At 40.8% G+C, this 12,426-nt stretch overlaps 1 protein-coding gene across 6 annotated transcripts in view; it reads right to left on the bottom strand.

Annotated features, from left to right (window-relative positions):
• The window catches only part of LOC135219888 (uncharacterized), a 327,822-nt gene that overhangs the window by 123,431 nt on the left and 191,965 nt on the right, over positions 1-12,426 (bottom strand). For all 6 annotated transcript variants that reach the window (XM_064257040.1, XM_064257041.1, XM_064257039.1 and 3 more), the window contains exon 3: positions 1,113-1,201. In XM_064257040.1, the coding sequence (XP_064113110.1) occupies positions 1,113-1,201 (89 nt within the window). The remainder of the gene's footprint in view (positions 1-1,112; positions 1,202-12,426) is intronic.

Genomic DNA, 12,426 nt, shown 5'->3' with positions numbered 1-12,426 from the left:
AAAAGTGATGGACTCCTAAGGAGGCAGGATGCAACCCGGAACCCCACACAATAAATACCACCCAGGCGAATTAGAGGACTGTGATAGAAAAAAAAAAAAACATAAATAAATAAAAATAAATAAAATAATAATAATAATAATAATAATAATAATAATACTAATAATAATAATAATAATAATAACAATTAATGAAATCAATACTTCAAAATAAAAGCTAAAATAATTTTCACAGCTTGCAACACACTGTAGGGAATTACTATGTCGTAAAATGTGGCTTTTGCAGTGCATTTCTGGTCTGCTAGTCTGAAGCCCTCCTTCAACCACCAGAACCAATGCCTTCTAATTTTTACTGTTCATCCAAACCACTTGGTCTCTTTCTATCTCACTGTTCAGCTTCTTTAACTTAACCATGCTACAATTTTCACCTCTCATTCAAAAACAATTTCTTTTGAGCAAGCCCTGGGATGGTCTAATAATGTGAAGCACATGGGTCTCTTACACATCATATTCTGTACTGTAGTTTATAACTGGTTACAATTAGATTACAAATGACCATTTTACCTCTGAAGCTGTAAAATTCCAATATTCACTATATTTATGACCTTTAAGAAAGATTCCCTTTACAGTGCTGCCTCCTTCACTTTAACCGACTTTGGTTATTTTAGACAAATGAGACTACTCTATTTTCTGTGCAACCATTATCTCTGAATTGCTATTATGTACAGTACTATAGAGAGAATTGCACCCTACACCATAAAAACCCTGAACTTATACAGGTTACTCCATGGTAAGGGCAAGCATCCTTTTCAAAATATCAGAAAAATAACATAGTAATACAAAATGCAAATCAAAGTGAAAGATATGTTCATTGTACAAGCACACGAATTTTCTCAGATGTTTCAAATCAATGAGAAGCAATTTATAAAAGACTTGCATAAATCTGAAGTAATACAAAATCTACAAGTACCTAGTTGAAATTCAAAAGCACAAAATGTCATACCTGTCTTCTTGACACCAGTATTATGCATCTGTATTTATAAGCCAGCATAAAGTAACTAGGAAAATGTAAAAATAATTTCCAGTCGTAAAAAGCAACAGTCTGCTTATCATACCTTAGTGGCCATGTGCAAAAAGGTGCCATCTTCTGTAGCAAGGGAATTAATCAGCTGCTTTCGTTCTTGAATCCCACCACCATTATCTGCTGTAATTTAAAAATACTAGTTAGAATACTTCTGGGTGACGGTGACCTTCAAATGTCTTAGAATTATCATAACACATGTGCAAGTCTGAAAACATAAATGATGAAATTGTGCCTTTCAGTACAAATAAGAAAAAGTTGCTTTGCCACTTTTATGGTCATTCCATCTACCTTTCATAATTCTACATGATAAATGACTGTGTTGCTATGAACCCATTTTAATCCCAAGAAAAATCACCTTTAATAGACTATGCTATGGGGAACAAAAACAACAAAGTTAGTACTACTATAGTAATAGGAGACTGGGACAGTGTAAGCATTGTAAACATGTAAGGACCTTTAAACATGATATTGTTATGATACAATAAAGTTTTATGCATACTTACCTGGCAGGTATATATATAGCTTATCCTCTTGTCGCACTGGCAGAATTTCAAAACTCGCGGCAACCGCTAGTACACTGGTAGTTCAGGTAATGGCCGGGTACCCCGTTCCTGTGGCGCTGGTGCTCGGAACCATTCCCGTTTTCCTCAGATTTTCTCTGAACCCTGTCTCCTGAGGGGAGGAGGGTGGGAATTTAATTATATATACCTGCCAGGTAAGTATGCATAAAACTTTATTGTATCATAACAATATCATTTTTATGCATGACACTTACCTGGCAGGATATATAATTATAGCTGATTGACACATTTGGAGTGGGTCATAGACAGCAACATCGTCATAATTTAAAAATTAACTAATTTTAAATTACTATTAGGTTCCTTACCTGAATAAGTTAGCTGACTTCGTAGGTCCTGCCTCTTAGCTGCTAAACCTTAGTAGCTCTCAACTAGGATGTGACCTGTTTTGTTGAGAAAGCTAACCTAACAAGGGTCTGACAACTGGACATGACCAATTTGCTGACAGAGAAACCCTAGCCCTCATTTACCATGGGCATTCATGCTAGGAAAGTTAATCACCTGAACCACACACAAACACTATAACAAAACACTACATCAAAAAACTGAGCAGGTAATAACCTTCTCAGACAACCATAAAAACACTATAACCTAATTAAAATAATAGCCTAACATGTTAGTAGGTTATGGGGTGGAAACTCCTTTGCCCAGTACTGTACCTGAGGATACGTACGGGCCTAAAGTTTGACAATTATCAAAAGTTGTCTTCACGTCTCTTAGGTAATGTGAGGCAAATACCGAATTTGTCCTCCAAAACGTAGAATCTATAATGTCCTTGAGGGCTAAATTTTTTCTGAATGCCAAGGACGTAGCTACCGCTCTCACCTCGTGAGCTTTAACTTTAAGCAATCCGAAGCATTCTTCCTGGCAAAGCAAATGCGCTTTCTTAATGACTTCTCTTAAGAAAAAAGCCATAGCATTCTTAGACATAGGTCTAGTAGGATCTTTGACAGAACACCAGAGAGAACCTGAAGTCCCTCTAATGCTTCTTGTTCTTTCTACGTAATAACGTAAAGCTCTCACTGGGCAAAGAACCCTTTCCTGTTCTTGACCTACTAGATCAGCCAGTCCTGCAATCTCAAATGACCTTGGCCACGGATGCGAAGGATTCTCATTCTTGGCTAAGAATTCCTCTTGAAACGAACAAACTGCTTTGTTGTGCTTCCATCCTACTTGTTTGTTTGTTAATAGCTTGCAGCTCGCTAATCCTTTTAGCTGTCTGTAGCTAAGGCTACCAAGAAAATAGTTTTCTTCGTTAGCTCTCGCAAGGAAGCACTGTCCATAGGTTCAAACCTATCCGTTTCTAAGAATTTTAGAACGACATCCAAATTCCAAGAAGGAGCTCTGCAAAGTCGTTCCTTCTTCGTATTAAAAGATCTGAGAAAGATCTCTAAGATCTGCGTCATTGGACAGATCTAAACCTCTGTGCCTAAACACTGCAGACAACATACATTTATAACCTTTAAATGGTTTGGATTTGCTAAACCACTTCCTTCTTCAGATACAGAAGGAAATCTGCAATTTGGGTCACAGAGGTACTGGATGAAGAAATCTTCCGATTCTTACCACCATTTTCCGGAAGTTCTCCCACTTCGACTGTACACTTTGATAGTTGAAGGTCTTCGTGCTCTCGCAACTGCCTTTGCTGCTTCTCTAGAAAACCCCCTCGCTCTGACAAGTCTTTTGATAGTCTGAACGCAGTCAGACCCAGAGCGAGGGTGTTCTTGTGGAACCTGTCGAAGTGGGGTTGTTTAAGAAGATCTACTCTCGTGGGTAGACTTCTCGGAGAATCCACTGTCCATTCTAGTACCTTTGTGAACCACGTTTGGGCCGGCCAGTATGGAGCTATTAGAGTCAGCCTTGTTCCTCGACTTTCTCTGAATTTCTTCATTACCTTTCCTAAAATCTTGAACGGGGGAAATGCGTACGCGTCTAGCCCCGTCCAATCTAGTAGGAAGGCATCTACTGCGACTGCAAGAGGGTCCCGGGACTGGAGAACAGTAGTTTCGGTAACCTCTTTGTCGTTGCGGTAGCGAAAAGATCCACCACTGGCCTGCCCCAAAGCTTCCACAGCCTCTGGCATACTTGATGATGCAATATCCACTCCGTGGAAAGCACTTGTCCCTCCCTGCTCAACAGGTCCGCTCTGACGTTCTTCTCCCCTTGAATGAACCTGGTGAGCAGGGTGACGTTTTCTCTCTCCGACCACAGAAGAATCTCCTTCGCCAAGTTGCAAAGAGTGAAAACGAGTGGGTCCCTCCTTGTTTTCGTATGTAATGCCAGAGCTGTGGTATTGTCCGCGTTGATCTGCACACTTTGCCGCTGATCCACGGTCTGAACGCTTTCAGAGCCAAGAAGATCGCCATCAGTTCCTTCCTGTTTATGTGCCAAGCTTTCTCTTCTTCGTTCCAAAGGCCTGACTCCTATTGAGGGCCCAGCGTCGCTCCCCAGCCTGCGTCTGACGCGTCGGAAAATAATATCAGGTCTGGTTCCTCTGCTGGAGTGACGTACTTCTGCTAAACCTTCCGGGGCTAGCCACCACTTTAGTTCCTCCTTTAATCTTCAAAGGAATTGGAAACAGGAAGGAATCTGGTTGCGATCTTCTTGGCCAGACTTACGTTCAGAAGAACTGTAAGGGCCTCATGTCAAAGTCTCCCTAGGGAAATGAACCGTTCTAACGAAGAGAGTGTCCCCAGCAGGCTCATCCACTCTCTCGCCGAACATTGGTCTTTCGATAGGAATTCTTGCACTTTCCGAAGGCACATGGTCTGCTTTTCAGGTGACGGAAAAGCCCGAAAAGTCACTGAGGATATCAGAATCCCCAAATAAACTAGCTCCTGAGTGGGGTTCAGATGTGACTTTTTCAGGTTCACCATCAGACCCAGCTGCTTTGTTAAATCCAATGTGAGGTTCGTGTCCGTCCAGGACATTGCTGCTTTGATTGTGCTCTTATGAGCCAACGTCCAAGTAGAGAGAGACTCTGACTCCTAACAAATGAAGCCACTTCGCCACGTTCGTCATCATCCTTGTAAAGATTTGAGGGGCCGTGCAAAGCCCGAAGCAAAGGGCTCTGAATTGATATATCTTGTCCTGGATCACGAATCTCCAATATTTCCTGGACCTTGGATGAATCGGAATATGGAAATATGCATCCTGGAGGGTCCAGCGTTACCATCCAGTCCCCTGGTCGTACCGCTGCCAGTACTGAATCGTTCACACTCCATCGTAAACTTGGTCTTTTCTACGAACAAGTTTAGCTGACTTACGTCCAGTACGTGGCCTCCACCTCCTGATGACTTCGGTACCAGAAAAAGACGGTTGTAAAAACCTGGGGATTCGTGATCCAGAACAGGTTCTATGGCTCCCTTCTCTAACATACTGACAACTTGATGCCAAAGAGCTTCTCTCTTCTCTAAATCGATGTAATGAGCCCCTAGGGCTCTCGGAGCTGTAGCGAGAGGTGGTTTCTTTAGGAAGGGGATCTTGTAGCCTTCCTTCGCTACCCTTACAGACCAAGGATCCGCTCCTTTGTTTTGTCCAGACTTCCCAGAAGTCTAAAAGTCTGGCCCCAACACACGTCTGGAGGACTTCTAAGTCATTGTTTGGTTGAGGTTTTCGAACCTCTTTTCCCTCTAAAGGCTGGTCGGGAAAAGTCCTACCCGAAAGGGCTGCTGTGCTGTCCTTGTTTCCTTCGGCGGGTCTTCTTCACTACCTTAGCGGTAAATACTTCCTTACTGAAGACGCAGCAGAAGTCCTTGCGTAAGCTTTCCTTGAGTAAGGGGAAACGTGCGAATATCCTTAATGATATCCTGTGGAAAAAGTTGTCCTGAAAGTGGGGAGAACATCAACTCCGACTTTTGCGCGTTCGAGATCCTTTCGCAAGCGAACGAGCACAAAAGATACCTTCTTCTTTAGAACGCCTGCTGTAAACAGTGAAGCAAGTTCATTAGCTCCATCCCTTAAGGCTTTATCCATACAGGACATGATACTTCTAGGCAAATCCGAGTCTGAAGAATCTCCCATCTCTGCAGTCCGAGCCAATGCACCCAACGACCAATCAAGGAAAAAAAATTAAAAACTTCAAAAGTCCGATATACCCTTGAGTAAATGGTCGAACTCTGAAGAAGTCCACCACACTTTGGCTGCGTGTAAGGCATGCCTACGGGAGCTGTCCACTATATTAGAAAAGTCTCCCTGGGAGGAGGCAGGAACTCCAGGGTTGGCCAAGACTTTCCCCGTAGCGTACCAAACACCCAGACTTCGAAGCCAATTTGGCCCGTGGGAAAGCAAAAGAAGTCTTCCCGACTCTCTCTTCTCCTTCAACCACTCATTAACACGTTGAAGGGCTTTCTTCGCTGAAATCGACAAGGTCATTTTCAAAAAAGAAGATTTCTTGGGTGTTTTCGTCTTCGAAAATTGAGATAGAGGAGATGGCGGGGCTGAAGGTTGAAAATCTCCTTCAACAAATGCAAAAGGAGGCGCTCGGTTAGCTTCTTGTAGTCCGAGGAAGGAGCTTCCACATTCTTGTCCTCTTCTGAAAACTCAACGAAGTCTTCCTCCTGAGAAGAAATATCTTGAAAGCCAAGATCCTGATGACTCTCCATAGCGGGATCCTTATCCACCGTTTGCCTGGAGAGCGAATGCGGAACTGCCTCCTTGTAAAACCCCTCTCTTCCTTGTCGGAAAGATGTATCCACATGCTGCTGCCTGCGTCCTGCATCCTCCATAACGTTTGCGTCCAACATGCGTCCATCACTCTTCCTCTTGCGTCCTGCGTCCTGCCGTGTCGGAGATACGTCCTTCCTATAGCGTCCTGGGTTACGAGAAGATCCCACCTGAGAACGAGGAGGCAACTGTACGTCCTGCGTCCTCTTGGAAGACTTAAGGGACCGGGAGAGACGAAGTCCTTACGTCTAGCCAAAGGTTGTTCGGGATATTCCATGATTTAACAATCACTGCTAATTTCTCCTGCATGTCTCGCAGAACTTCCTTAGTCTCCGCTTCCTTACGAGACTCTGAGGCGGAGGAGAACTGAGGACGCACTGGGCTAAAACGGAGAGGCGAGCGATCCTGACGTCTACGTAGCGGAGTTTCTCTAATAGGGGAGGGGAAACACCGCTCACCGCACGGTTAGTCATCTCTAAAGGACGCGAAATCCTCTTCCTCTTGATAGGGATTGCTTCTTCATCCTCCGATGAAAAAATCTCAGGGTTACTCCAACCTTCTTGTTCAAAAACCCTTTCATCCTGTGATGAGGTCAGCACGTATGACCTCTTGAGAGGACGCGATACTTCCTGAAGTCGAACTATCCGACGAAAAAACGCACTTCCCAGTATCGCCTTTCCCATGGCGTACTGCTGCAGCCTGGGACGCCACAGGACTGCCTGAAGGGACGCCTGATCGAGAGTAAACCCCTCTCGCCTCCCTTCGACTGTCGACATGCCTTCTCCCTTGGGTCTGGGAGCTTGACAGAGGTCTAGGTCTAAGAGCACGAGAGGGACGATCAGACGCCCCCATCCACAACACTGTCATTAAACACTTCCACTTTGTCCGTTAACCGTTTAATCTGATCTCCCATGGACGCAAGGGCAGCGAACACTTTCACAATTTGTGGATCAGTAGTATCCTCAGATACAGCAACGGGCGCAGGAGAAACCTGAGGGGAAGGTGCTACATCTACATGGGAATGAGCTGGAGAAGACACAGGCAAAGATTCATTCATAGGTTTACTCGAAGAACCAGATCTCTCACTTCTAGAAACTGACCTTCTCACCCGATCTTTTTCTAGTCTCTCTACCTACTTAACAAGAGCCTTCCACTCTTTCTCATTCAGACACTCACATTCATTGCACCTATTATCCCACGTACATACAAACTCTCGACACTTCTTACATACAGTATGGGGATCTACCGATGATTTCGGCAGCCTCACTTTACACCTTTCTTTCACACAAACTCTAAACATACTCCCTGAATCAGACATACTAATGCAAAATCAATTGCTATTGCCAAGCTAACTTCGTGAATACGATACCAATATCCAAAAAGTCAGTCAACGAGCAGGAAATTCTATCAGAGAACCAACAACGATGTTGCCGATTCGGCTGGCAGAGAAAATCTGAGGAAAACGGGAATGGTTCCGAGCACCAGCGCCACGGGAACGGGGTGGCCATTATCTGAACTACCAGTGTACTAGCGGTTGCCGCGAGTTTTGAAATTCTGCCAGTGCGACAAGAGGATAAGCTATATATATACCTGCCAGGTAAGTGTCATGCATAAAATTTTAAAATTAACACACACGGTTAAATAAATACAATTAAGCAAGACAAAACCATTACGTTCTGTATATCAAAACTCCAGTCATAAGATGAAACTGGATGATTGACAGCTTATATTGTTGTTAATGATGCTAAAAGGCACCAATTGTTAGGCTACTGTTGCAGCTATTCCCAAACTATCACTAAAAGCTCTTATTGCAGAGGGCAGCAATATTCATGCTAACCAGTACTTTGCACCTCATTCTAAATTATTCTTGTCCTCTAAAACTCTGGGTGAACTGCTTGTGTCACAACTCCAGTCATCGTTGAATTACTGGGGAAACTGGTTAGCGATATAATTATCGTGACTCGAGATGGAATCACGATAGTGTATAAAGACCAGTAAACAATCATTTATCTTTAGTTTGTAAGAGAAATATTGTAAACATTATGCAGTGCAAGATGCGTAGATTATTATTATATATATTGTGTGGAATTGTTAGTTATAGTATAATATTTCTTTATATTAAGTGTTTTGAAGGGTTAAATACGTTAAATGGTGGTTTAACTCTACGTAATCTTTAACAAGTAGTTAAGTATTGTCGTTGGTGAATGCGGGTCGCGCATGCGTGGATCGTCAGTCGTCATCAGACTGATTGAGTCAAGAGTCCGGCAGTACCGGTTTAGTTGTTTAAGTGTGAAGGTCATCGTCGCCTTACGGTTAGCTCAACATGCGAGGGGGGTAAAGGAATCAGCACAACTTCAGAGAAATAATATCATCATGTATTACAGCTAAGTCTAAGAATTTAATAAGTTTTAGGTGAGATAATATTGAAGGGCATGCATGCACGATAGATATTGTTACTGACAGGCCTTTGTAAATGAATCAGGCTATCCTTCGGATCGTGGTATAGGAAATTACACAATGGTTTGAAAGTTAGTAATAAGTATATATTCCTGGTTAAATAATGGGTTGATACGATTATAAGATATGGTAATTTAGGACGTATTTTTAAACACAACGCAATTTCTCGATCTATTGAACAGAAAAGAATCCTTGAAAAATCTGTTCGTGAACCTGGTAATATGCGAACCAAATTAGGGTAAGTTTGGGTTTTCATATTTATTGAATATTTTATATGTTTACTATTTTTGATTCTTTTGAGTAAAGATATAAATGGTGCCGTGACCAGGATTGATTATTTTTGTGGGTGATGATTGATAATTGGTAACTGATTGATAACGCATATATTTTAACTTTGATATTGGTGTTTATAGGCTAATAGGTGTTTTACCAGTATTGCGCTTCGTGAGAAAGTGTTCGTTGCGTCGGGTTGTTATGGCTAGGATGGTATTGGCAATTTAGAAAACGTTGACGCCGTAACTTTTATGCCGTAAAATCATATGGGGAAAATTGTTGAGTAAGATATTATCGTTCCCATTTTGTAATTGCACTCTATTTTGATTAATTGTATTTATCGATCGTAGTAGGAAATCGCGAGTGTGAAATTTTAAATTAGTAATTTCGTTCTCTTTAGATTCATAAAATGTTTTAACACGGCTATTAAACCATTTACAACGACGAAGGTTGAAACTTGTGAAAAAAAATGAACTTTTTAAGTGATTGAAAATCATATATGCGTTGTACATTTTGAATTGATCAGTGTTAATCGTGCCACTAATTGAGACATTTAAATATGAAATTTGATTTTCATTAGTTGTGATTTTTATTGAAATAATAATTTGGAAAGTTGTTGAATTTGGTAATTCGTGAATAGTTGAAAGTGAAATTTTTCGAGTTGTGTATTAGTGAGTTTTGCGTCGACATTGATAATATTGTCGCACTGGCGACCATTTTGTTAATGATCGGGCATTCATTGTTGGGTTAAGCTGGTCTCGGCATTAATTAAGAATAACGTAGTCGCACTGGCGGCCATCTTGTTAATGACCGAGCAGCTAAGTTGAAGTTTATTTAAACGAAAATTTTGAGGGAATTTAATCTAGTTGTGCTGTTTGAAAATAATGAACATAATGCATTAAGTAATTATAAGGTAGTTCCTTCCTACACCCTTGCTTGGTCTATTTTTCTCCATTAGTGAACAGTTTGATGAATTATTAACAATGTTGGACATAGAAACATCAGACGTAGGAATGTCTGACATATCAGATAATGAAAGTGAGGAAACAAAAAAACGCATAGTGCTGATCCTAGGACATTCTCAGGTAAGAAAAATGGGAAATGCCTTTGATGAAATAAATGAAGAAGAGGAAAGGAAAACCTTAATTTTATAACACGCTCAAAAGGTGGTGCTACTTGTAGATATCTCATCTGAAGAAGTAAAGGGGAGTGAAGCAGAGGCAGTTGTACTTTTTATAGGAAGTAATGATCTAGATAGTGAGATGCTGAATCAACAAGTGATATTCGAAATAATATCATAGGACTAGTAAATGATATCTCCAATGTGGATGGAGTCAAGATAGTCTTATCGTCACTGTGAACCCGCACAACCCTGAGATATGTAACCTATGATGAATATCGAAAAGGTCGAAATAGGTTGAACCAAAGGTTACGTAAGTCAATCAGTTTATTATGTCATTGGTAATGGTCCTTACTGAAGAGGATCTAGGCAATGATGGAGTTCATTTGACTCAAGAAGCCTCTGAAACACTAGCAAAAAAGATATATGAAAGAGTCAGCAGCTGATGCTGATTCAGGAGAATGGTAATAACACAAGTGGATCAAGTGGGGTGGGGATGAGGGACTACGCATCTTGCATTGCATTAATTATAAGCTGTATAATTATTGTGATAAGTTCTGAAGTGAATTCTCTTGAAGTGTGTTATTAATTGCATTTAAGGGTGGTATATATATATATTAAATTAAAATTTGCTGAAATTGTTGAATATTTGATATTTTGTATAAACAGTTGTTTGGATGAAATTGTTGAAAGTCTGGAAAGGTTGTTGGTTTTAGCTGGTTTGATAATTATCATTGGTATGTCAGAAAGAGAAGCTAAATTTGGTTGAGATCACAGGGGGTTACAGAAGGGCCTGTGATCACCAAATGGATAAACAATAAGATAAACTCTGCTATTGCCGCAGGTAATGTCAATACATTGTCCTTCAATCAAGGATTTATTCATAAAACACAAATGAAGATTGTGCAAGACCTGAATGAAAAGATATTGGCTTTAACCACTGAAGAAGATCGAATGAATGAGGTGGAAGAACAAGCAGAATATGAAGTAGTAATTGGAGAACATTGTATAAGTTGATCAATGCCATCACAGCGATGTCAGGAAGCGGTTCTCCTGGAAATCCTCCGACCACACCGAAGACTAATGTTAGATTGCCAAAATTGGATCTCCCACATTACAATGGAGATGTGTTGGAGTGGAATTCCTTCTGGAATTGTACAATGTGTCGGTACACCAACGAGTGGACTTAGAGCCGATTCAGAAATTTTCATATTCTGCAAAGTTTACTTACAGGAGATGCTCTAAAATTGATTTCAGGATTTAAGTTGGAAGCTGCGAACTATTCACAAGCTATATCTCTTCTCCAAGCCACTTATGGGGAAGAAGGATGAAATAAAAGAGTTCTTGGTAAGAAAGATTATTAGAAATTGAGCCTCCATCTGCTAATTCAGAATCATTACAAACATTCAGAGCAAATTTTGAATGCTCTATAAGATCTTTGGAGAGTGAAAATTGGAGTTGAACGAGCTTTACACCATTTTGCTATATGGTAAGTTGCCTAAGAGTGTAAGTGAAACTGTGAAACGCAGATGTGGAGATGATTGGCTGGTGTTTGACACATTTAAAAAATATCTAGAGGAAGAAATTCATAATTTAAGCTCTTTCGTCTCAACAGATGTAAATAAACCTGGAACTTTATCAACAGTATCTACATTCACAGTGAATCAATCACAATCGGTTAGACCTAAGAGTAAAGGAACTGTTAATAAATTTAGTTCTCAACAAACAAGAAAATGTGCATTGTGTGAAGGTGAACACTGGTGGACACAGTGTAAAACCTATGCCAGTAGGGATAAGAAATTGAGTCGTCTCGGGTTTTTACGATTGTGCTTTGTGTGTGCGTCAAAATAAGCACTTTAGTGTAGATTGTGAAAGACAAATTTGTGGAAACGGATGTAGATTAAAACATCATCGTGTATTGTGTGATAAACAACAAACCAGCGAACCAAATAAACCAGCAAGTAAATCAACAATTAAATCAGCAAATAAATCTAATAATGGTGTGCAAATTGGAACACTTTCCGTAAGTGATCAGGGTCAAAAATCCAAACTGAAGTCTATTTTATACCAACAGCCACAAGTGTTAAAGGGCAAAGGAAGACACTTGGTACGTCTTCGGGATTGTTAGACACATGTGCAGAACGAACCTTTATTAGAAGGTCAGCACTTCAGGATCTACAGTATAGATCTAAAGGCACGGAGAAATTGCCTTAAGGGTTATTTGACAAGCAAACCTGTGAACGAATATGAAA

The sequence above is a fragment of the Macrobrachium nipponense genome, chromosome 1 (assembly GCF_015104395.2).
Source record: "Macrobrachium nipponense isolate FS-2020 chromosome 1, ASM1510439v2, whole genome shotgun sequence".
In the NCBI taxonomy this organism is placed as follows: domain Eukaryota; kingdom Metazoa; phylum Arthropoda; class Malacostraca; order Decapoda; family Palaemonidae; genus Macrobrachium; species Macrobrachium nipponense.
Note: the sequence above shows the minus strand (reverse complement) of the source record. Positions and strands in the feature narration are given on the sequence as shown.